Below are 26,282 nucleotides of genomic sequence, written 5' to 3'. Positions count from 1 at the left end.
TATAGATACCGGATTCTACCAACGTTGCGAAAACGCAACATTATTTTCTGGATCTGATTTTCGCTTAACGTTGACTCTCTGACGAAATAATAAGCTTTAAAATCTATTAATTGAAATTTCTACGTCCACATGGACGAATAAAAAACTTAATAAAGGGAATAATTACTCTCAGGGAAAATTATTTATCTTGCTTAACAGGAGACTCCAAAATTGACACATTTTGAGTATTATTATAAATATCGAAATACTTATTAAATGTCATTAGAATCTCACTAAAAATCAGTTTGAACTTATTTTTATCGAAAAAAGCGAATTGTACACGAATAAACTTCAATTGAAACATTTTTTTTTAATTTCTCAATAATGTTGCGTTTTCTCAACGTTGGCCGTAAATAGGTTAAATGGAACCCTAGCGTTCATTTTAACACTAGGAATACCGGACTTGACACCCCTCCTAGAACTACCAAAAGGAGTCATTTTGACTCCTACCTTATAATTTTTTATTTTTCCAGTTTATCTCTGTTTTTAATCATACATTGCTTTAGTTTATCGTTTTTGTTTATTATTGCAATATTTCAGACGTGGTTTTAACAAAAAAATGGAATTTCAAATAATAAAAAATTAATTTGTATACCAGGGATGGTTTCTGTAGAACCCTGCTGTGCGATGCAGCCTATACCTTGAATGGAAAGAGAACTGCCTGGGTAGAGCAGTTCTCTTTCCTATTTTCGGGTGCATTCCATACCATTGCAGGAAAGAGACTGCTCTACACAGGTAATTATTTTCATATCTTGGTTCTCTGGTCAGGATCCATGAAGATGGTCTGCCCTGTACACCTCACGGGCTTACTTCGGGACACATTAGCGCATTAACGTTTTCATGGAAAAACTTATTACCCTCTAACTGGCACACCCAAGAGTATATTGGTGCAAGTATCCTCCTACTGAAATATGTCTGTGGAAGATGATAACCTCATTCTTCTCGGAATAGCTCATTTTCTTTTCAAAATTTTCTTGGCGTGTATTCAAATTTAACCGTAAGTTTTCGGTACGCATTCCTTTTCCTCCTTCTGCAAGCATTTTCTTTCAAATGATATGTATAAAGGAATTACATTTTTTATTTGAATTATACAGTCAGGATTTTTGTCCTGGAGTGCCTTTCGTTGGTTACTTAGAGCTTTCGTTAGTTATGTTTACGTTATTGACCTGTTCAGTGAAAACGATGCGTGTTATTCAACATTCTCACCCCTATGCTCGAATTTTTTTGTGAACTTTACCGTAATATTGTCCATTGCAAGCATCAACAATTTTTCTCAAATACAAAGTAATAGAATAAGTTCTTCCACAAGGTTTCAGGTAAATATATGGACCTAATTACCAATATATTATACAGAGTAAAACGTAGGGGTATCATATGATAGTTGCACACTAGCTCATTAAAACTGATATTTAACATGTATTTAATGCACATTAATTAATGCATACCTTTTCATTTTACACGGTAGGAGTTGAGTGACAAGAGTATGAGTCCTGTAAAGGCACTGATCTAGCACAAGAAGAGGGAGATCACAATGTTGGAGCACCCAGTGGCAGTGACAATTAACTTCTTCTAAATATTTGTGGTATCAACTGAATCCCGCCAACTTTCATTCCAAATCCCTGTAAATTTTGATTTCATCCAAAGCCATATACGTATTAGCAATTGAACACACAATTACCAAGCACATTGAAAAATATAACCATTGGCTTAAACCTTAAAAACATTCCCAGCAGAAGAGAATCATTCCCCTCCAGCCCTTCCTTAACCAAATCCGCCAAGTGTCATATCAAGGGCCAGAGAAAGTAAGCAGCAATCTACACCTAGTAGGAAATACTAATTAAATGTACAGTAGGTAAACAGGGGATGGAAATCCTTAATTGCTTGACTGCTATTGCAATAGAAATATTGTCATCTTGCCTTACAACTCATGAACAACCGTTAGTTAATATCTATTATTATTCTCATATCAACACATGATCCAAGAACAATTCATGATTGAGATATTAGAAAATAGATGGTGTTATAACATTTTCCAGGTACTGGGAGGTAATAATTAAATGAAGGACTTCTGATTATTGTAGAACAAGGCTATTATTTTTGCAGATGATTTTTCCAATTGTAATGGGTAAAGGATCAAAGGAAAGGGCAGAGAACAGCAAGGCAAAGGCTATAGTTGTAACCAGTTTGGTAGAAAATTAGAAAGAAATATCAGTAAATATTATGATGGCCTGCAATATAGTATAGGATGCCGGTGACAATTGTGGGGTTTTAATTCAATATCCACCATATTTCCACCACTATTGGGGAGGTGGGAAGGGACCTACTTTCTTCGCTTCCCTGGCAGAAAAGAATGGTAACATTTGTGTAACCTAATGGTAACTTTGGAGTGTACCATTAATGTAGGAAAATGGTAAACTCTGTGTAGGCTCTGTGCGTAACTATAGTGCACATAGTTATAAATCCAGTGTACAATCTGTTTAACTTTGTGTTAAAGTGGCCCAATCTGTGTAGATTTTGTGTGTACCTTGTGTAACAATTGGTGCTGAATTGTGTACAGTGAGTACCGAGTCTGCTGTGGTACATGATGTGTACATAATATACACTATAGTTACATTTAGTATACAGGTGTACAATAATGGTAACAAGGGTTCCATGCAATTAGGATTAAAATTAAAAACATAAATGCAGGAATGTTTAAAAATCAATCTTTATTGCTGTTTGAAGAAGAACTATAAATCATAAATTGTTGCCTACTCTACTCCCTCTTGATGATCTTGATAGTTCCTGTTAAATGAAAAAGTAAAATTAAGAACATTTGTCAAGCAAAATTTTATAACACGATAAAATGGACCATAATTTGGTTTAATGCATAAAATGACCCTTTTTTTGGCAAAACAATCTTTCTTCTTTTAAAAAATGAAATGAAACAGTGGTTGAGAAGGCTATATGTTTCACAATATTTTCATACATAACAACCCCTTAAGTTACTGCTCTTATTTATTAATAAAATTTGAAGTAACTTACGAAGGTTACTTCAAATAAAATATGAAGTAACTTACAAAGCCAGGTTCCCTGAGATTTTTTCTCCCCCAAGCCGGTGTTACGTCTTCCATTTAAATCTCTGGCCAGCTTTGGCAACATGGTCATCACCTCTGCGGACTTTTAAGCAATCATTTATCAAACTCATTTGGTTATTAACAGATAAATAATATATACTTAAAAGCTAAAAGAATATTACTTAAAAGTTAAAACACCAATTGACATAATATCGGAAAATTAATCCCTCACTAATGCTACTAATAAGTGAAAACTGCACTATTGATTAGGAAGATCAATATGATGGCCTTTCTTCTAGGCATCCCTAAATTTGGCATGTCTAAGCTAATTCTTTATGTAATTTTCTAGTTCCTTGGATGAAACAATTAGGTGAGAATGTCGAACTGCATCTGTAAAAGAAGAGGTATTCCCTGTGACAATGATATCAACAACATGTAGTCCAATTAATCATCGTAGGTAATTTATAAATTTTTCGAAGGAACAATTTATTGGAAAATAAGGAAGAGATATGTAAAACAATAACTTATGTAGTGGGGGTTAAAAGCTTAAGAATGAGTCTAACTGAATAAAGGGATAAGTTTTTTTTCGTGGTGTTTTCACAAAGAAATATCCCCCATTGTCCCATTGCCCCATTATCTACCCTCTCCTCTAATGATGAAAAGATGTAATATAAAACTTACCAAAAATTGGTTTCAGGCCAAGCTCAGAAAATACTCTTTTCTTTTTGTAGCCTATCCAGCTATAGTTCGCTGCCAAGTTGTCTTTCATGACATACCGGATAGTCTGTACAATCCTTTCTTTAGAAGTGTTGCCTTTAGTGATGGCCAACTCGGAAATCTACAATGAAATAAACAAAGTATGTACATGGTAATTTTCATTTTCAAAGGTAGTTGCGTCAAGTCTTTCACAGAATTGCAAATACTCGTGATGATACCATTTTATAGGAATCTGTCGCATAAGACATTTTGTCTAAAGGCCTGATTACACGGTACATGAGAATGTACAAGAAAATGTGAGAATGTCTGAATCTCAGAATGAACGGGAAAATGCACCGTGTAACCACGAAAAATGTAAGAATGTATGAATTTCTGAACGCCTGCTCTAATTTCGTTCAGACAATCATACAATTTGAACTCAGGGTCACCTGGTGGCAGACTACGAAAACGACTCATTCATTTCATTTGGCTTGTATAGGCGACTTCTTTGTTTACGTATGGCCCCGATAGTTATTTGGATTTGATATGATCTTGCTTGGCTTGGATATCTCACTGATTGGATATGGGTAGCGAAAGAATGGAACACAAGAAAAGGGGATGGGTAAAAGGAAGGATCAGATGGAAAGGCGCTGAATGTATGAACCGCGAGAATTGTCCAAGATTGAGATCCAAATGATCGTTAAAAGGTCATAAAAAGCATGTGATAGGCAAAGAAATAAGATTCAAGTACTATTTACGCTGTATTTACTCAAGTTCATGTTTTTGAATCGAGACCGACTGCAAAACGAGTCGAAATTTTAGGTGTTGCGTTGACATGCAGCGAACGTCATGGGGATCGCAGTAATAAATATTGAATTTACCTTGCCAAAAGCCTCATATTTCTCGTATATTCCTGTAGCGCGCGCCGATTCACAGGAGAAGGATGGAGAGAAATCACGACACACTCGCTTTCAAGTCTAAAATTCAACTGCCTTTATTATGTCCTGTTTATTATATCACAAGGCTTAAGGGCACGAGAAATTTTGAAAATGTGCTTTTATTATGGAACACTACTATCCAACAAAATTTTAACGATATCGGCGAAAGACACTTTGTGAATATTCCTTGTTAGGGGCTCCTTGTGACGAGAGGCCGGCCGCCCATTACATTCCTTATTTTTCACCGTGGTTTAATCGTAATCAGTATTTATTATCGTAAACCGCCACTTTCCTTATAATTTGATCCTACAATGGGTAGAATGATAGGTACATTTATAGAGTTGTTTACAAAGTGAAATAAGTAACTTGATAAAATCCTACGGTAACCCTGATTTAAGAGTGTACTTACGTTGAGGATATCCCGTTGACAATATAGATAATGTATTTGACTCCATTCTGTGGATCATCAACCACTTATTCCTCTTATTTTTGTCCCTTCGAACACAAGCAAAAAACTTCTCCGGCGAGTAAATAGAGGCACTTTATATGGTTTTATGGGATACACGATTTATATGGTTTTCACACGTTTTTCTATTGAAGGTCCATGCTGCAATATACTTACTGCATTAAGCAAATTATGTAGGTGTGTAACGTAGATCACAATCTGCAATCAACTCATTTTAATTTAATCTTTCCAAAGCCTCCCAAACAATCGCCTTTATTTATTTCAACAACGCCTTGGCAACCCAATATATCCTAAGTTTGACGTTAAAGCAGCAATTATATTCGCCAAATTTGCGTTTGAGTCCCTACATAGACAGTTTTTCTATCCACTTCCTCAGTCTGTCATCAGTGGATTCCAGGCCGTGATGTAACGCGCGCACGCCCCGTCACGTGTTTTCAAACAGTCGATGAAGATTATTTTTAAAGACTCATATCTCAGCTATAAAACATTATTCATCCGCGAAATTTTCGGAAAGTACATTTGAGGTAAGGATCTTATTATTCTAGTACTTTTAAAAAAGTTTGCATGTTCCCCATTGGTTTATATTTGAAGTTGAAATAATTTGTTGCGCATTTAAAAATGTACGAAAAAATGTCCGAAAAAATGTACCGTGTAACCACCCACTCGTGGATCTTGTCCATGAGAATGTACAAGAATCTGTTCAGAAAACCATTCAAAGAAATGTACAGATTCTTGTACATTCTAATGTACCGTGTAACCAGGCCTTAAGAATAGTTTCACCAGCATTATTGCCAGCATCTTCAGGTTTTATTGGCAATTCAGTTATGTCCTGTTTATGTACATTGCATTCACAAACTGACATCCAATATATATTAAAACCAGTTGAGATATTATTTTCCGAAGATATTATTTTTGCTTCAATTCCAACTTTACTGAAATTTCCAGCAAATTGTGAAAATTGATAACAATATAAATCTTTATGACTTTCATTGCAATTTAGGCATTCGTGAAAAATGTACTGAAGCACAGATCAATACCTAAATGATAATGATCGGAGAGAGTTAAATTGATGGCTATGTTTTGAACAGCTTCTTAATTACCATAATTCTTCGACATATTTCCAAAGATTTTTCATTTGCAAGAAAAAACTCTTCGCATACGAGTTAATTGAGATTGAGACTGATATTTTAATGCCATAACCAACTGTTAACAAAGTGGATTCTTCAGCGAGAACCCTGATATTTCAACTTAATCGATCTGGGGCCGTATTCTGTAACTCCACACCGATCGGTGCGGCACCGATTCGTCGGGTGCGACGTCACACCGACTCCCGGTAAGAAGTCGTGCGATTCTGTACGAACCCGATCGGTGCGGCACCGACGAGAGGACGGGAGATCGTCGGTAGCCGTACCGAAAGCAAAAAGGTGTCGATACGGCCACCGACTAGTGGGTTTCATGAACTCCCCGTTGCGCATTGTACGTTTTATTTTGTTTTTACCTCATCGCCGAGTAAATAATGAGGTTTTCTGCAATGTTATCTTCTTCTGCCCCTTCGAATACGCCTCTATAATTCACTGTGTCATCATCTATATTAATTACCTAGATAGAAATATAAGATAATGGTTAATAAACATGAGGTTTCCTAACATATAATGAATTTCTCTCATTTAAGTTACCACTTGAAGTGAAATTTCACTCGCTTGTAATAGGCTTTATTTCTCTCTATCATCATTTATTTGCTCCTTTGACATTAAAAAGATATTTTTGATTGAATATGAGTTTTGCCGCAATGTTATCATTTTATCTCACTCTGAATAGGCGACTGTTATTTCACTCAATCATCAATTTGGCGTATCTCTGGGCATAGAAATAAGATCTTTTTATTTAAGTATGAAGTTTGCCACAACGGTACCAGTTTCTTTCATTTGTAACAGGCAACTATATTTCATTTCATCGTCAGCCATTGATTCCCTTGACGATAAAAGAAGATATTTGTTAATAAGTATGAGGTTTACCGCAAAATTATCATTTTCTCTCACTTGGAATGCGCAACATATACATATGTATTTCACCCAATCACAATTTATTTACTTCTTCGTCATTACTCTTCTTTTAATTACACCCAGCTCCATATTTTTATAACAATTTCCTAACTTGTTCCTCTAATATGACATTTACATTTGAATCCTACGTTCACGTTCCATGGTATGTTATTTTCGTCTGCTACGGTGCCAATAGCATAACCTTCCGTTGATAACATTTAGGCGTAACTTACTTAATGACAACTATATTACCAAATCATGAATAAAGAGCATTATACGGAACCAATATTTAAAAAAGAAACTACGATCTCAAGGATAGTTTCAATAATTCATTCCAGCAACAACAATCTCCATCACATACAAACTTTATTGTGATGTTGTAATATTGTTTCCTTCGATTCTGTAGGTACAGCATTACTACCACACATTATATAAGCATTGTTAACAACTTATCCAATATCGATTATCTTAATTAGCAATAAGTCGTAATTTCCGTAAATAAAAAGATTGAGAATGACGACAACAAACTGTGCCAATGAGTCCTCACTTGTTTTTACCCTTCTCATTGGTGGAGACACGTTAGATGACTTCCAACTTCGGATATATTCGGATTATCCCTGTTTGGGAAGGAGAGGGAACCGTCCCGACTGGTTTGATACCGACGACCAAACTGAATCGCTGAATTTGCCGTCGTCGGTATGGAAACCGTCGTCGGTACGGAATGATTTGCTGTCGGTGGGCTGGGAAGGGAAACCGACCGGTGCGGTACCGACGAAATACAGAATACGGCCCCTGAATGGATTGTATTTTTACTATGGCCGCGAAAGCAAAGATCATGCTAAATTGTAATTAAACTGTGAATATAGTAATTAATAATCTTAACCCTTATCCGGGCAAGGAGGGTCCAACGGACCCTACAGCCTTTATTTCAGGTTATAACATGAGAATAAAATATCCCAGTGCTGTGAACTTCTGTGACTTTGTTCATACGGATAAATGGAATAAGAAAAATATATTTTTAAATTTTTAAAAATATTTCTTTTTTGTTTATGGCAAATTTAAACTTTTCCTAACGTAACCGGGCAAGCTGGGTCTGATGGACCCTTCACATACGCGATCAGTTGCACATCATTAGATGGTTAATATAAAAGGAATTATGTTGTCATTTTTCAAGTATTATTTGGGAATGTTCACACATACATCTAAATAACCCCTAATACAGTGGCGTATGGCAGGAGGTGAGTGTTTACCAGTTATGCAACACGCTGCACTTACGAGATACTTACGAGCATCCAGTTTGTGTTAGCTTCAATCACGAAGTTTATTTTTGCTATCAAGGCTGGAAAATGTAATTAGTGTAAATTACATAACTAGGTTATATACGCAGAATGTTATTCTAGGCAGCATCGGTGGTAAGATGGGAGCAGATACCGGGGAAGGTGAAAAGGGAATATAGAGTAGGGTGGTCACTGGAGAATCACAGATGCATTACGGATGGAAAATCCTGGTGAAGGAGAGTGAGATGGGAGAAGAATGAACAATACGGAACAAACATCATCATCAGTATCCATAAATGAAGGATAGGGACAGTTTTTTCATTCTTTCGCTTATTGCTAGTGTACCGTGGCGGTCGCTGAAGGGCATATGCTAAGAGAAATTTTCCTTCAGTTGGGTTGAGTCACCGGGAAACCCCTAGAGAATGATCACTAAAACGATCCAGTTGTTTCCAAAAAAAAACACTGATCCTAGGAATTTATTTGCAGCGTCCATCCAACGACATTAGGGATAAAGGAAAGCATATATCCTGCCATACAGAAAGCATGCAGATGATGTCGCTTCGAATTTGAACGTTCCTGTTCATTATCATTCTCCTAAAAATCCTCCACCGGTATTTCCAATTCCTAACGCACTGATGACAGTCCATGCTTCCCTGTTTTCTCCTTCTCCTGCACTCCCCGCTCATCTTTCCACCACCTTTCACTTCTACATCCTCCATCCTTCTTTCCCATATAAACTACGGCAAGTATGACAAAAGAGTCGAGTGCTAGCAAAGTGATACTGAGCAACGTAGATGAAGGCATATAAGATGTTGCAGATAACTCATTCCGAAAAGATGGGTTTTTATACGGAACTACCGCCTCAATATGCAACTCTCTTTGGGTAAAAGTAACACAGCCATCGGAGTGATGGGAAATAATTACAAGTTTCCTTCACGAAGGCATCACATGCCCAGGTAAGTTCTAATAGATGAGTACTAATGAAGTAATTCGTAGTTTTAGAGAAATTCTATGAAATAACATATTTTTTTATAATTATTAGATCATGGCTAGACAAAGGCTTTTGTCTTAAGATGGCACACTAAAACTGCTGAAAATTGAAGAAACTAGTGATGATGATTTGGTTTACCAGCCATTCGAAGAGGAGAGTTCCAATGAAGATGACATTGGCCTAAAGAGCATTGACTGGTTAGGATCGAAGAGTTGTACACTCTACAATGTATAGCACCTCACTGAACCACACCAAAATACGAACAGAAATGAAACGAGTGACAAAAATTTCTCTGATATGAAGTTAGCATAGAGCCTCTGAGTTATGTTGGAACTATAGGAAAGTAATAACGATTTATTCCATGAAATATTCAAGCCAATAAAAGCGGTAAAGTCGTTTATTCATTATTTGGTTTCACCAAAAATGGTATGTTTGTGTCATTGCCCAAGATGAAAAGTTGGCCGGTAGTTCTTCTATGATTCATGCGTCATAATAAATTTATGGAAGACGTCAATGCTAAACCTGAAATTATCAGTCACTACAACTGCACCAAAGGTGAAGTCGATTTCCTTGACCAGTTGATAAATACGCACATGGGTAAAAGACGCACAAAATAGTTGGCCTTTTGCGTTTTTCATGAGTGACTTGGCCGTGAATAGAGTAGCAGCGTATAAGGTTTGAATGAATACTGATCTAAATTGAAATGTTGGTAAACATTATTCGAGAAGACTATTAGTTCAAAGTGCATCCGATATTCTAATTGAGGTTCACATTGAAAGACGATCCAACTTGGGTTTGTCTTGGAACACAGGCTAAGGAATTTTTGATGAAGGAATTTCTGAGCCAAGACATTCATCAAATTATAGTATAACAAAAAATGAGATAATATATATGCCCATATTAAAAACATTATGAAGAAAAACAAATGTGTAACAACTGTCAGCAATCGGTGTGCAATGAACATAGTGACGTAAAACGTGTAAATCAAAAAGTGAAAAAAGCTTTGTGGGGTAGCCTATCCTGGACTCGTTGATAACATTTTGTTTTTTCCCCCAAACAATAAGTTTTGAGTTGTACAGTGTCTCGTTTCATAAGTAAATAATATTCAATCATCCCTTTTGTTAATTGATTCTAAATTTAAATTATTTCCACCAGAGATAAATTTTATGAAGGATGGATCATAATGTTTTTAGATTTCAAATTTTTGTTACTAATTAACATGTAAAATTTTCATTTACGTACATTAAAAAATATTTTGAAATCATTGATTTTGTATAAATTTGCACTATTTGACAAAAAACAATGATATTTATGCTAGCAGGTTGGCCCACTTGGCCAAAAAGAAAAAATTAACAAGGAGGGTCCATTGGGCCCTGCTTGCCCGGTTACGTTTGAAATTTGAGGTGCCCGGATAAGGGTTAAATACTTATTGGATAGAAATTAGCGGTGCATTAATCGTATTATTACATACGAAAGATTACATGCACAACTTCGGTGATTTATAAACGAATAGAAAAAATGTTCCATTTACTTACATTTACATGGTCAGCTCAGCAGATATGTGTTGATGCTGACAAAGATATCTTCTTATATCTCTTCATGCCGCTAAGATCCACTTTATCCGGTAATTCAACTTAATCTGGCGTTGATTTCAAAGTGCCTAAATAGTATTCTTCCAATTCCTTTTTGCCAGTCTTCATTCCGAAGCATGGATTATTTTCCTCTTCCATTGCGTACTTCAACGTAAATTTGCTTGCAAAATAAGTTTCTACAGAATAACTAAATTCACAAAGTCACAACACACAGTAACTACGAATGTAAGCAAAAGTTTCAGTAAAGTTTCAGCGACGGCTGTTGGGTCACATGGTATGCAAGATGGCCGCCGGTCGCTTTGGCGCAAGTTTCAAAATACGATATTTAATCCTTTATATTTAAAAAAAATAATTACATAAAGTAAAGGTATCGCGACACAGTGGTAAAATTGTGATGACATTTGTGTACCCAAAAAAGGTGATTGATGTGTATATATTGTGTACACTTCTGGTGCATGTAGAGACTGGTAACTTACAAGGGGAATTACTTCTTATAATAACTACCGAATCGCAAAATTTGAGCTCGATCGGCGACCCGAAGGTCGTGTATTCCCCTTGCTACTGGTATAATCTGTGTAACATCTGATGCATCACATTGAGTACGGCTGTGGTATCAATAATGTACAGGATGTACCTACTGTACGATTTATGTAACTTTGTGATTAGAGAAGTGTAGTAAATGTGTAATTCTACATAATGTACCATATTTTTACACATATTTGTTACACTGATTTTTCGCCAGGGTTGTGATGGGACAGGTACTTCTCCAGAAACACAGATAGTCAAGTCCAGATCAAGTAATAAGTAGACATCAAATTTGATTCTCCATTACAAATTGCTCCTAGCTTTGGAAAGTAAGGAAGAATGCGGTTTTTCTGAGTGGTCCTTAAAGTTTTCAACTTTAATTGATGAGAGTAACTGAGTAACTTATAAATAATTAATATTCCTTGCATGTGGAAATAAGAAAAATTAGTGTAGAAGATTGATTAAATATATGTCATTATAAATTCATATCATAACATCGAAATTAATCTTTTATTCATGCAAGGCTAAGTTATTGATTTTTTGTCACATACATAGCCAGAGGAGGGCCAACATGAATTAATTTGTTAATATATCATTTACTTCAATAAAATGTTTGTATGCAAATGTTGTGTTGTGGACAATACCAATCCCAATTACTGCAAAAAGAAGTCTCTGAATGATCTAGTAATAATGATAACACCTTACCCTGGTATAACTATTGTTACTTTTATGACTTCATTTGCATACCTGCAAATCACATGCATCTCTCAAAAGTGTTTTTTAAACCCTTTGGTAAGTTTTCATTATCACATATATGGCTAATTTTAATGGCTATTGAGACATCAGGCTCACGATTTCGCGAAATAAACTTTAAAGTTATTTAATTATTTTCTTATATGTGTCTATTTTCCAAAAGAAAACGATGTAAATGCAATGCATGAGCAACTTATAAACATCCCTTGTAAAATATTCTTAAGTACGGTCTAACAAAAAATCTGTAATACTATTCCCTCTCACCCGTTGTGCCTCATGAATAAACTCTTTCTCTTGGATAATAGGGGGATTAGGAGCTGGCAGGGGTTTGCCATCTTCCTGTATATGCAGAGGGAGAGGTACACCTCCTCTCACATACATGTTATGCAGTATGCAATATGCTATTATTATTCTACCAGCCTTAGAGTAGTGCACAAGATGGTGTTTTAAAAGACATCTAAAGCGACTTTCAATTGCTCCAATACACCTCTCAACAGTGGATCAAGCTTGCCAGAGTAGAGTTTTGTGTTCGTGATGCAAAATTAACTTCATCCTTTACAAAAGGCTGTACTAAAAGCAGTAATGTAATAATTGTCTATCCGTAGTACTTTTATAAGTATATCATTCGGTTAAAGTGCGTTTGGTGGGGCCATGGAGGAACTATATTTCAGGGCCCGATAGAAGCGATAATTTAAGAGAGATGTTTTGCCGAACGGATAGATATAGGAATTCGTTTTTCCCCCGGACCATAAAAGACTTAAATAAATGCTAGCCACAACTTTGTAGAGCACTTCATTTTTTATACGTAGACGGCTGGTGTCCTGACACCACCCTCCACACGCCTTTTAGGTTGCTTGCGGGGTATTATGTAGATGTAGATGAACCATGAGGAATGAAATATGTGCCTTGTGGTCAATAATAACAGCCTCAGTTCTGATTTCGCTCTCGCTGTCAAGAGGTCAAGGTTGTTGTAACCCTTGGTAGGTGTATTTTGCGTAATAATATAATACGTAAAGGGACTCGCAGTCACCGTCTAAAATTCACACAACCCATCCACCTTTCGGGTATTTTTCGACTTTTTGAAGTAGTTCGACTGCTTTAACCCTTTAATATCCGACTTAGGGAATAATTGACCCTTTATCTCGACGCAGGCTATCTAATCGGAGACTATGTGGAACTGAAGGTGAATTAACTGAAGGCTTGGCGTGCAAATGAGCGGTACCAGATGGCCAAATCATGCTCGTAACTTATTCAAACAGCCCGCTACATTGCCCATTCCAAAGTGCTGTTGCCATTTTCCGGTGGTCCGCAGCCACGTGTTCAGCAAAGTTAACGAATTCGTTAATTTTCATCGCAGAATCACGCTTCAAAGACGTACTTGATCGCACGATTGACAGGAGTACTATGCAAACAATCATTTTTTGATAATTGGATTGATTGATTGATTTCCAAATTGCAGTCAAAGCGGTCACTTTTCGGGAGTGAGGCGCCCCGCTGGGAGGGTCCAAGACACGGGCCAGCGAGGGCGAACGCGTCGAGGAAAGGGTTGAGGATTAAGGACCCTACGGAGGGTGTACCACGCCCATCTTCGGACTACCTGCTCCATGGCCCCACCAAACGCACTTTAACCTATCATTCTATTATTTATTTATAATAATTGGTTAAAATACTCATTTATTATCAAGACTTACTCCATTACATGTACTGACCTAACACAGCTCTTCAATACCCTTTTCATTTCATCGTGAGCTCTACTATGGCTCCAGACATATGAATCATGAGAGCTTAAAGAGAATCTTGGGACACAATTTAGTATCATGAGGTCACTATCACATATTTATGGGAAGCTGAACACTCATTTTATCCAAGTTGGTGAAAAAATTATCTATGCAATGAATTAATCCAGTAATGATCTGGGCATACAAAGATTAACTAAATATGTTTTTAATTGGGGTATTTATTGAATGGTATCCCCTTCTATTTACATAGAAGTGTTAGTATATAGAAGGAGCCCTTATTGAAACATGAGTTCCATCAACAAAGCCTACTACTACAGGGAACCTAGTTTCTCTGTTATTCCTGTAAAACAAGTGTGGTACACCAAATTTATCATGGTATTTCTACCTCCTACATCTTTATATCTTTTTTCAAATCTAGATAGAGGAAGGCTAACATAATTTTCAAAGTATGAATTGTTACAGGAAAATTTTAAAGGCTTTATTGATCTACTACACATAAAATACATTAAAATACTTTAATAGCAGTTTCTACCACCTTACACTTCCAAAATATGTATCTCATATGAATTTACCCTGGCACAATGATCCTAGTAAATTTGCTCATTAAATAATTTTTACAAGGTCAGCAAAGTATTTTAACTAACTCTTGACTCATCGCTCTTGTTTCCTCTGCTCTTACTAGGAAAGTTAACTAATTGGTGACCATATTAAAGGAGTAAATAGCTTCAGTCAACTCACACAGAAAGCATTTAAATGAACATTGGCTCAACCCTAAATTACTGTCGCTGACAGCTGACTTTTGATCAGACCCTTGGCCATGGAAGTGGATAGTGCTACGTAAATACCTACATGGTAGAAGCTGGCCCTCCTCCTTTTTCCATGGTACCTACTGTGGCGGGTTCGAGCTCTGGCGGTCGAACAGGGCGACCTTCATCCCGGGGTGTTGGCCGGCGTACGGCGGGCTGACGTCGGAGCGGTGGGTCGGCCGACGAGTATAAATACGGCAGGCTGACGGCGGAGCGGGGAGTTTTGTCGTGTTGCACAGTACGAGATTGTTACGCTGTTTTCCGTTCTCTGAAATAAACGAGTTATCCCACGAAATTCTTCTCAATTATTACGCCCGTCGGCACATAGTGTCAGGTGTGGTTCCGGTGCTTGCAGTAGAACAGCCCATGGTGTTTAATCGAAGGAAATGGCGGAGAAGAAGATTGAAGTGAATCCTTGTCCGTCATGGTCCATTCCCCAGCCTTTTTCGTGTGTAGCAGAGGACTGGCCGAGATGGAGTCGTCAATTTGAGCGATACCGTAGGGCCTCGGGATTGTCGAAGCAGCCGGACGACGAGCAGGTCGATGCATTAATTTACACGATGGGTGACGATGCAGACGACATCTTGCTGTCATTTAAACTCACCGCCGCAGAAGAAAGGACTTATAAGGTCGTTTTTGAGAAATTCAACGAACATTTCGTCCCAAAAGTCAACATAATCTACGAACGGGCTCGCTTAAATAAGCGATTACAAGGAGAAAGCGAGACGGTAGAGGAATTTATACGGGATTTGCACATTATCGCGAAACATGGTAGGTACGGTGCCTTGAAAGAGGAATTAGTGAGGGATATATTAGTGGTTGGTCTACGAAACGCCAAGCTGTCGGAAGCACTACAGTTGGACCCGGACCTCACGCTGGAGAGAGCGGTAACGAAAGCAAGGCAAGCTGAAGAGGTACATCGACAACAGACGCTCATACGGAGCACGGCAGAAATAGGTAAATCCTCCTCGTCACTGGTCCGAGCACCAGAGGTGGACGCCGTGCGAAGGAAAGTCCCAGCGCACGCCAAATCACGGACAACGACAAACGCCAATCAAAGTAGGGAAGGTGGTCGAAATTGTCCAAGGTGCGGCAAGAAACCGTCGCACGTGTTCGCGCAGTGTCCAGCGCATCAGTCTGCGTGCGCCATATGTAAGAAAAAGGGAAATTGGGCGGCCGTATGCAGAAAAAAATGGTGGCAGAGGTCGACACTCAACGCCAAAGTGAGGGTGACTATTTTTTTCTAGGGAGCATATCGATGGGAGGGGAACCGTGGAGAGTCCCACTCGTCATCAATAAGCAGAAAATCTCTTTTAAAGTCGACACGGGTGCTGACGTCACAGTGATCGGGACCGAATTATTTGCAAAATTTCATGGAATACGTTTGGAAAACGCAAATTCGTTCCTGAGTGGTCCTACCCGCAGCAGATTGCCAGCCAAAGGCAAATTCAAAATAACCCTACGCTGGAAGAATCGAGAAAACGAGGATGAGATATACGTGGTTCCGGGAGTTGAAGACGCTCTCCTGGGACGTCCTGCTATCTCTGGCCTCGGAATTTTACCCTGGTTGCGGGAAATAAAGGCTGGCCACCCGGAAGACAACTACAACGAACTTTTCCGGGGTCTCGGAAGAATGACTGAGCCATACGTCCTTCGCATAAAAGAGGGAGCAGCGCCATATGCCGTGTCCACGCCAAGAAGAGTACCCCTGCCACTAAGAGATAAGGTAGAAGCTGAAGTCAAGAAAATGGAAGCAGAAGGGATTATAAAACCCGTAGAGGAGCCTACGGATTGGTGTGCCCCCATGGTGGTCGTCCCAAAAGCCGATGGATCAGTCCGAATATGCGTAGACTTCACGCAATTGAACAAAAATATTCGGAGAGAACGGCATGAGCTGCCGTCAGTTGACGAATGCCTAAGCCTGCTAAGAGCGGCAGAGTCAAAATTCTTCTCTAAATTGGACGCTAGCAGAGGCTATTACCAGATCCCACTGAGAAGAGAGTGCCGTTTGCTGACCACTTTTATAACGCCCTTCGGAAGATATTGTTTCAACCGAATGCCTATGGGATTGTCATCGGCAGACGAGCACTTTCAACGGCGAATGTCAGAGGCATTGGCAGGTCTAAAGGGAGTAATAAACGTCATGTACGACATCCTTGTTTTTGGGGCGACAGAAAAGGAGCACAATGAGTGGTTGCAGGCAGTCCTTCAACGACTCAGAGAGAGGGGAATTACATTGAACAGCGACAAATGCAAGTTCCGCGTGAAGGAAACTAAATTTCTGGGTCATATTATATCGGCATCGGAGGGGATTAAACCAGACCCGGATAAGATCACTGCCATAGAAAGAATGTCGCAGCCTGAAACAGTCGCCGAAATACGTCGCTTCTTGGGGATGGTGCATTATCATTTGAAATTCCTATCACCCAACCTCTGAGAGAGTTGATAAAGGAAAAAGAACCTCTCTCATGGACGCAGGTACACACCGACGCATGGAAAGAAATTAAGCGAAGGTTGACTAGCGCCCCAGCGTTAGCATTGTACGAAACGAACCGCCCGACGCGAATACTAGCCGAACATCGTCGCACGGCTTGGGAGCAGTGATAGAACAGCTGCAGCCTGATAATGAATGGAGGGCAACCAGTTTCGCGTCGCGCGCTTTGAAGGAAACCGAGCGACGCTATGCACAATTAGAAAAGGAAGTTTTAGCACTCACATGGGCGTGTGAAAAATTTGCTAGTTACGTACTGGGGAAGAAATTTATTCTGGGTACGGATCACAAACCTTTAGTGGCGCTTTTGGGATCAAAACCCATCAGCGAACTCTCAGCTCGAGTGCAGCGTTTTCGCATGCGCCTCATGCGCTTTGATTATGATGTCGTGTACGTTCCAGGGAAAAAGTTGTTTACGCCGGATGCGCTCTCAAGATCTCCGATCCCCGAAACGCCGAGAGAGAGCGACATTCTGAGTGACGAAGAGGTGGAGCTCTATGTCAAGGAAATATGCGCGGAAACACCCATGACTGACAAATTACTCAAGGCGGTATGGGAAGCGCAGCAGCGAGACAAAAAAACGCACCGATTGATAAAGTATGTAGAAGAAGGTTGGCCACATAAGGATAAATTACGCCCGTCAGCACACCTACTTCATAAAGAAAATTGATTTGCTTAAATTATAAAAAATATTGTGGCATCTGAAATAAAAAAGAAGCTTTAATTTTTTTGATACTCTATATATCCACATAAAAGCTTCATCAGGCATTTCAAAAGGTACATATATATGCTTTGAACTCATCAATCACCTCCTAATTTTAAAAATTTCCCCTCATCTCCTTGAATTTCTTCTCTTCCTTAGCCAAATTAGGGCGATATCATCATCCATTATTTGCTACAGAGGTTCATGAGGGGTGGTTATAAATGTTTCATCAACTTTGAATGTATCCTTCATTACTTTCAGCCTTCTCATGAGTTTGTAATAAATACGAGCATGAAAAAATAATCAATATGCATGTCATGCTAGAACAATTGTCATTTAGAACAAAAACTTATTATTCATAATCGAGGATAAATTTGTCAGCGAAGCATTAAAAAATCAATAAAACCATCACTTATATTAAATGATTTCACCCAAACAATAATCTTACTTGCCTATTGATGCATCCTGTAATCCATACCTCTTACAATATCATAGTGCTTCAATATCTTTGTTTTTCCTCATAACATAAATTATATGAATGCACAATTTATTAATGGTGCAGGAGCTGATTATTTCTCGCAGCAGTAAATATCTCTCAAATCATCAGTGCCGAGTTTTCCGATTTTGGAACTTCCGTCCGTGATTTACGAATATCGATCTATCGAGTACAATCAATATCGTCGGAAGTCGATTACCAACGATACAAGGCGTACAAGATGTCGGCCGGCAACATGTTACCGGTGTGATGTGTATTACTATCGTTATACACGGTGAACGATGGTCATTCGCAAGATCATTCGAAAGATCTTTCGAATTAAAATTCACCGTGTAAAGCGTCCTCAACGCTTGCAGTCTTCTATCGTCTGCTTTGTTCAGTGTCCACGTTTCTGCTCCATACAGCGCTACATTCCAGATAAGACTTTTCACTAACCTTTTCTTTAAACTCTTACACGGCGACCCTCTCATAAGGTCCTTCCTGTTCATGAACGCCTTCTTTGCTAATGCCACTCTCTTCCTATAAAAATGTTTGATCCCAGTGAGAAATGGGTGGTGGAATCCACGTGCAACCAACGTGGAATCCACGTTGAGTGGTGGATATTTGGTGGTGGTGGATATTGAGTGGTTGGACCCACGTGGAATCCACGTTGATTTCAAGTGGATTTGTGGTGATTAGCATAAAATGGTAAACAGAATTTCTAATTTGTGGAACTTAACTCTCTGGTGACATTGCGTCATTTATCATCCTGAAACCACGCTAGTTATGTGAAAATGAATCGCACATTCTATTTTTATATAATTCGTGGAAAGGCAGCCATGAGAGCACATGAAAAATCGTAGACACGTATATAGAAGGTTTAGATATAGAGTGGTTGAGGTTTTAATGGTTTTAGGACAGCACCTACTGCTGTTTTAATTTTTCCACCAAATTTCCACGTGGGTTCCACGTTGATTCCACGACCAAAAACACGTGGTATCCACGTTACATTTCCACGTGGGTTCCACATGGATTCCACCACCCATTTCTCACTGGGATATATTTAGCTTTCAACTGTAAGAATGACAAAAGTTTGAATACTTACAAAGTAGGAAGACCCCCGAAGAGTATAGACTACCATGATCAGTAATAGGAAATTTTATCAGTATTCTCTTTAAGATTGAGATTGTTGTGCCCGAAGTCAAGAGATAACGGTCTAAGGACCTTCTCACCGCAACCATTCGATTAATCTGTTTTAACTACATACCTATGCCGATACTATTAATATAATAAATCGTTATTTTTTCTACCGGCTTTCCGTCCTGTTACATTCTGTCCGAAATGATATGGATCCCTTTTCTTCATAAAAAAAACACTGCCCCAACTTTCTGCCCCAAATTTAGAACCAATTAATTCCAATTAAAGTTAATAAAAAATAAGAATTTATGCTATGATGAGGGTTGGGATGTATTAAGGGATTAATTCGTCTCAATCTCTTTCTCCAGTGAAGGCATTCAATTAATACTGTTGGTATTACCCTTCGTTGATTTGTCAGCTGCTGCCCTCTGGTTATGGCGTTAAACATCAGACGCAAGAACCCGTGATTGACGGATGTTTTATTCCGTGTAAGGGTTAAATAACTAATAACTAATTAGCTTTTTTGTTGCAGGAGGGGCCGTTTTATCTCAACGCTGAACATGCTGGAGGATTTGCTGAAGGCTGAACGAGAAGAAGAACAACAAGGAGAAGGAAGGTGAACATTACGGTTATGTCGTTTTTATACCTTATCTGCTACTTGAATACATCCGTGTATTTTGCTTTATGGTTATTAAAGCCATGATTAAATATTGAGGAGAGGTTAAGATTGAAGTATAGTTGAACTTCCGTAAAAACGAAATTGGTTTCTGGTGCGTCACGTGACATTCCATCATCCCTAGCTCGCTCAGTCAAGAAAACAAAAACCGCATCCACTGACGCGCCGCTATCTTGGATGCAGGTAGCACGAGAGGTCACCGCACTCTTTCCCAGCCTGAGGCCATTCGGTGGTAACCACGTTGCTAAGTGGAAAATACAATACAACGTATAGCTTTGATCGAAGACCCTTGATAGATCGTTATTATGGAAGTTTCACAACTAACAATGATCCCTGATATTTATTTTGGGAACGCTGTCAGCATATCATAGGCAAGGAAAAATCATTTTTGACGAGGCACACCCAAAAGACCGCTCAAGGGATCAATCAGGGTGGTTGGTACGTGATACTGAGGAATTTTAGTTCAAGTTTCAGACGAATGGAACCAAAGGTATAAGCTCTTAAGTCTAAAAAGCCGAAATATTCAGCAATTTTTCTTAATGAATCCTTTATTTGAAAACACGAAGATATTGTTTAAATGGAAAAGTAAGTCAGTGTTTGGGTCACTAAATACTTCATAATTAATAAGTCAACTTATACTACGATTATGAACTCTATACCCCATGCAAAAGCAAATGGACTTATATATTTAACCCCCGGTTGAGGATAAAATGAGTTATCTAATATCTTCCAAAAAATCTAATTTTTCACCACATTGAAATCTCAGGGTTGCTATGTTGAGGCAACCTTATTTGAAGACATTTGGCTTTTATAAAAGTGTTGTTAATTCTTAAGTTTTATCTGAATCTATATTTCTTACGAATGCTTTCCTAAGTTCCTCAAAATTGATCTAAAATTAGTTTTTACTTTTGAAATATTCGCTTGTCTGAGGTTGAAAGTTATTCGTTTGAAATCCTAACTAAGAGATAAGGAGATTCGTTGAAGACATAAAAATACGCAGTAACCAGTTACAAGGTTTAAATGGAATTATCCACTGAATGTAGTCATTAAAATTTCGTAGACCACATAAGGTTCGGAGCTACAGTATTCCGTTACCCTTTTTGAAGAGTTTGCACTTTTTCTCTTCAGAAACGTCCTTTTAACTTCACACGCATCTCGATAATAAGTCAATTTCCAATTTACACAAGAATCTATCTTTTAACACAAAATGCAAACAATTGCCTCGATGTAATATTTAATATTTATTTTATAAATGAGAGGGAATAGTTTTTGTGTTGAAAATTGCAATATTTTTGGTAGCACTGCATATTGAGTCCACGAGGGCTTAAGATTTTCTGTAAAATGTAAAAAACATTGATTTTTTTAATGAAAATAGCACGGGAATTGATAACAAAGAAAAATATTGGTGACTTTTTTCGCAGAGTGTCATATTGAAAAATGATAAGCAAAAAATTAGTGAACAGGCCATACCACATTTAGCGTATTTAGCACCTGAATGATCAATCGCTAAGAAGAGTGATATAATTGCATATGCACTTCTCTTCTCACAGTGAAAACCAGGATCAATCCTTCGATAACTTCATTGATGTCCTGGAGAAATTGGAACAGTGTATAAAAAATCCAAGGTATGCTCTTCAAATAAGTTATACTTTGTATCACACAGAATGTAAAATATGTATGAGTTAACTCACAAACTTACTGATGTAATGCAAGGCTTTGTTTGGATATATGCAATATTTGTTTGTGCATTTCTCACAATCAGGGTAGAGGGGCAGTTCCTAAAACTTGAGTTTCTACAGTTCTGCTTTATAAGGTGTTGGTTATTAAAATATCAATGGATAATATCCTTAATAATTTTCACTTAACAATATATCTTTATTTGCCTCGTTACATCAAATAAATAATAAAATATATTCGATACATTGCACATCCAACAATCGATGTACAGTTCCTTTTGTATATTAATATATGTATTACTAATACTGTGGTAATTGGGAAGCTTTATAAGGTGTTGGTTAAAATATCAATGGATAATATCCTTAATAATTTTCACTTAACAATACAACTTTATTTGCCTCGTTACATCAAATAAATAATTGAATATATTCGATACATTGCACATCCAACAATCGATGTACAGTTCCTTTTGTATATAAATATATGTATTACTAATACTGTGGTATTTGGGAAGCTTTATAAGGTGTTGGTTAAAATATCAATGGATAATATCCTTAATAATTTTCACTCAACAATACAACTTTATTTGCCTCGTTACATCAAATAAATAATTGAATATATTCGATACATTGCACATCCAACAATCGATGTACAGTTCCTTTTGTATATAAATATATGTATTACTAATACTGTGGTAATTGGGAAGCTTTATATGGTGTTGGTTAAAATATCAATGGATAATATCCTTAATAATTTTCACTTAACAATACAACTTTATTTGCCTCGTTACATCAAATAAATAATAAAATATATTCGATACATTGCACATCCAACAATCGATGTACAGTTCCTTTTGTATATTAATATATATATTACTAATACTGTGGTATTTGGGAAGCTTTATAAGGTGTTGGTTAAAATATCAATGGATAATATCCTTAATAATTTTCACTTAGCAATACAACTTTATTTGCCTCGTTACTGTTGAAATAAAGTGAAATCTGTTATTCAGCTGGACTTCTTTAATGGTGGGTACAGAGTGCAGGCCAACTTCACAAGGCAGGGTTCGGCGTAAGAGAGTGAGTGAGTATGCCGGGCGCGACGATACTCCTGGTCGGCCCAGCGCATGCGCACTAGACCTCTCCCTCCCCCTCCACTTGGAGGGAATACAAAAAGCCTAAACATACCGCCCGCCTCGGCAATGTCGAAATAATTACCATAACATTTATAGCCGCCCGCCGTGACAAAAATATCGGGGCAGCCAACTTACAGAATCAAAGAAAACATACAAAAAATGAATATGGCTTACCACCGAAACAAGTAATTTAACAATAAATATTTAGTTAGGCAATATACATATCTTATTGACAGGGCGCAAAATAAAACCCTTTGAAGTTTTTAGTTTTGCGACTCTAACTAAACCATCATTTCCAGGACATACTTCCGCTACTCTCACCATTTGCCACTTAGTTGGGGGTAACAAAGAATCCTTTACGACAACTAATGCCCCAACAGTCAAGTTAGGCGAAGTTTGTCGCCATTTGGGAAGATTTTGAAGTTGATGGAGATATTCCCTTGACCATCTAGTCCAAAAGTTATCCCTCATTTGAATTAAGAGTTTATATTTCTTAGTCAAGTCTCTTCCGTTGGTGAATGTTGGTTGTTCTGGCAAGGCAACCAGAGGTTCCCCAATCAGAAAATGCCCGGGAGTTAACGGCGTTAAATCATCTACCGAATTGCTCAAAGGCGAGAGTGGCCGAGAATTAAGGCATGATTCAATTCGGCAGAGTAGCGTAGTCATCTCCTCAAATGTAAGGATTTGGTCGCCAATTACGCGACGTAAATGAAATTTAGTAGATTTTATCGCTGCCTCCCATAAGCCTCCGAAATGCGGCGCGTACGGTGGGATAAAGGTCCACTGCGTCCCCGTGTTGCTCAGCTGACAGCCGACTTCTTTATAGAAGGATGAGGATTGCTGGAACATTGTCTTCAATTCTTGCGCAGCTCCTCGGAAGGTTGAGGCGTTGTCGCTGTAGAGAAAATAACAAGCACCTCTTCGCGAAAAAAATCTGCGAAAAGCAAGGAGAAAAGTGTTAGTGGTAAGATAAGATAAATAAATAAATAAATAAATAAACTTTATTGGCTCTAGGAATCCTTTCCTTTGGAGCCTAAATAAATACATAATAATAAACACTCAGACTGAGAAGGTTAACATAAAAAAAGAAGAAATCATCAAACACTAAACCAATCAACTCAAACAACCACCTTCATACAGATTTCCAATAACATGAAACAAAATCAAAAACCATACAAAAAACATACAAACCAAAAATTGCAAGTTGCAGACGCTTATATAAATTCAGTTATCATAAAAATAAGATACACATTCAAGGTGAACGGCCTTCGTTACCATACAGATAAAAAGACAAATATATCCTTTATATGCTTTATGACCCCGACCCTTAGTAGTCCTCAGGAGGAATGGACCAGCATAGTCCAGTCCAGTAGATAAAATCTTTGGGGTTTAACCCTTTCTTCTGGAAGATCACCCATGCGTTGCACCAGAGTCTCTCCACGAAACCGGGCGCAGGTCACACAGGTCCGATTTCTCGCTTCACCACCACGCGGCTGCGGATGATCCAGTACCGTTGCGCTAGGTACGCTGCTGTAGCTTGCAGTCCGCCATGAAGAGTGACTGCGTGTGCGTGGCGCACCAGCAGCACGGTGAAATGGTGATCCTTTGGAATGATGATGGGATGTTTCTCGTCATAGTCCAGCACTGCATTTCTTAGCCGACCACCCACGCGAAGTAGTCCATCCGCATCGCAAAACGGTCGAAGAGGTAGCAGGGGTGAGGACCTTTTCAGGGATTTCCCAGACGTCAAGGCTGCAAGTTCGTCTCGGAATGCTGTGGACTGCGTGCTCCTGATCAGAGCTTGGGCACGCTCCTCGGGGGAGACAAACCCCGAGCGTTTGTGGCTTTTATCCCTGAAATTGTGTAACCATCTTAGGCACAGAGACATGACGTTTAGCAGGCGCAGGTATGATGAAAATCTTTGTAATACATCACCTGAGTTATGAAGGGAAGTTGCAGAGTGGTTTACGGCCATCCGCATCTCCGAATCCTCAGCACCTGATGATTCGGGTTTCCCACAGCTCCACACCTCTTCCCGGCCGGCAAGCCATGGTGGTCCACTTCACCAGAGAGAGGAGTCCATCAGTTCGTCAGGGCTGATCCCACGGGTTGCGGCATCAGCTGGGTTGAGCTTGGTGTTGACGTAGCTCCACTGGGCCCCCGGAAGCGAAGTCTGGATCTCCGCTACGCGATGAGCCACGAAGGTCTTCCACCTTGAGGGGTGGCCACGGAACCAGGCCAAAGAAACTGCTGAATCTGTCCAGCAGAATACTGGCACAGACACGAACTGAAGGCCCTCCACTATTTTCACCAGGAAGCGAGTTAAAAGTACAGCTGCACACAATTCAAGGCGAGGCACACTAACAAGCTTTAACGGAGCGATTTTCGTTTTAGCGGCCAACAGGCTAACATAGCCATCCTCCCCCTCCCCAGCAACACGCAAATACACTGCTGCTGCATATGCCCTCTCAGAGGCATCGCAGAAACCATGGAGAGAAATGAAAGACACATTCGCCTCTTTAGTACCTATCCATCTAGGGATACTGATTTGCTCTAACTTGGATAGTGAAGACCTAAAACTCTGCCAACGTTCAGTAAGTTCCAAAGATAGAACTTCATCCCATCCTACCTTGGACAGCCACAAGTCTTGCAATATAATTTTGGCCACAATTAGTACAGGCGCCATCCAACCTAATGGATCAAATAATCGGGCTATCTCCGAAAGCACAGTTCTCTTAGTCACTACTGCCTCTCGGCCGGCCGGATGAGCAACCCTCGCACTAAATGTATCTAACACTGGTGACCATCTTACTCCCAAGGTAGCAACCACTTCTGAGTCAGAAAATACTTTCGACGGATTTTCATCATCCGAACAAAGACTGGGTTCGTTAGATGCCCACTTACTTAATGGAAATCCTCCCCTCGCTAGCAGTTCAATTAACTGTCTCTTAACGTCCATAGCATCAATTACATTAGCTGCACCACAAAGAATGTCATCCACGAAAGAATGCCGTGCCACTGCTTTAGCTCCCAAAGGGAATGAATGACCCTCGTCAAGTACCAATTGC

The 26,282-nt window shown here is 38.8% G+C and overlaps 1 protein-coding gene across 1 annotated transcript in view; it reads left to right on the top strand.

Annotated features, from left to right (window-relative positions):
- LOC124172497 overlaps positions 1–26,282 on the top strand; it is a 173,176-nt gene that overhangs the window by 11,144 nt on the left and 135,750 nt on the right. The window contains exons 3-4 of the mRNA XM_046551936.1: positions 20,259–20,342; positions 21,953–22,027. Of these exons, the coding sequence (XP_046407892.1) occupies positions 20,259–20,342; positions 21,953–22,027 (159 nt within the window). The remainder of the gene's footprint in view (positions 1–20,258; positions 20,343–21,952; positions 22,028–26,282) is intronic.

Source organism: Ischnura elegans (assembly GCF_921293095.1).
Source record: "Ischnura elegans chromosome 13 unlocalized genomic scaffold, ioIscEleg1.1 SUPER_13_unloc_1, whole genome shotgun sequence".
NCBI lineage: Eukaryota > Metazoa > Arthropoda > Insecta > Odonata > Coenagrionidae > Ischnura > Ischnura elegans.
Note: the sequence above shows the minus strand (reverse complement) of the source record. Positions and strands in the feature narration are given on the sequence as shown.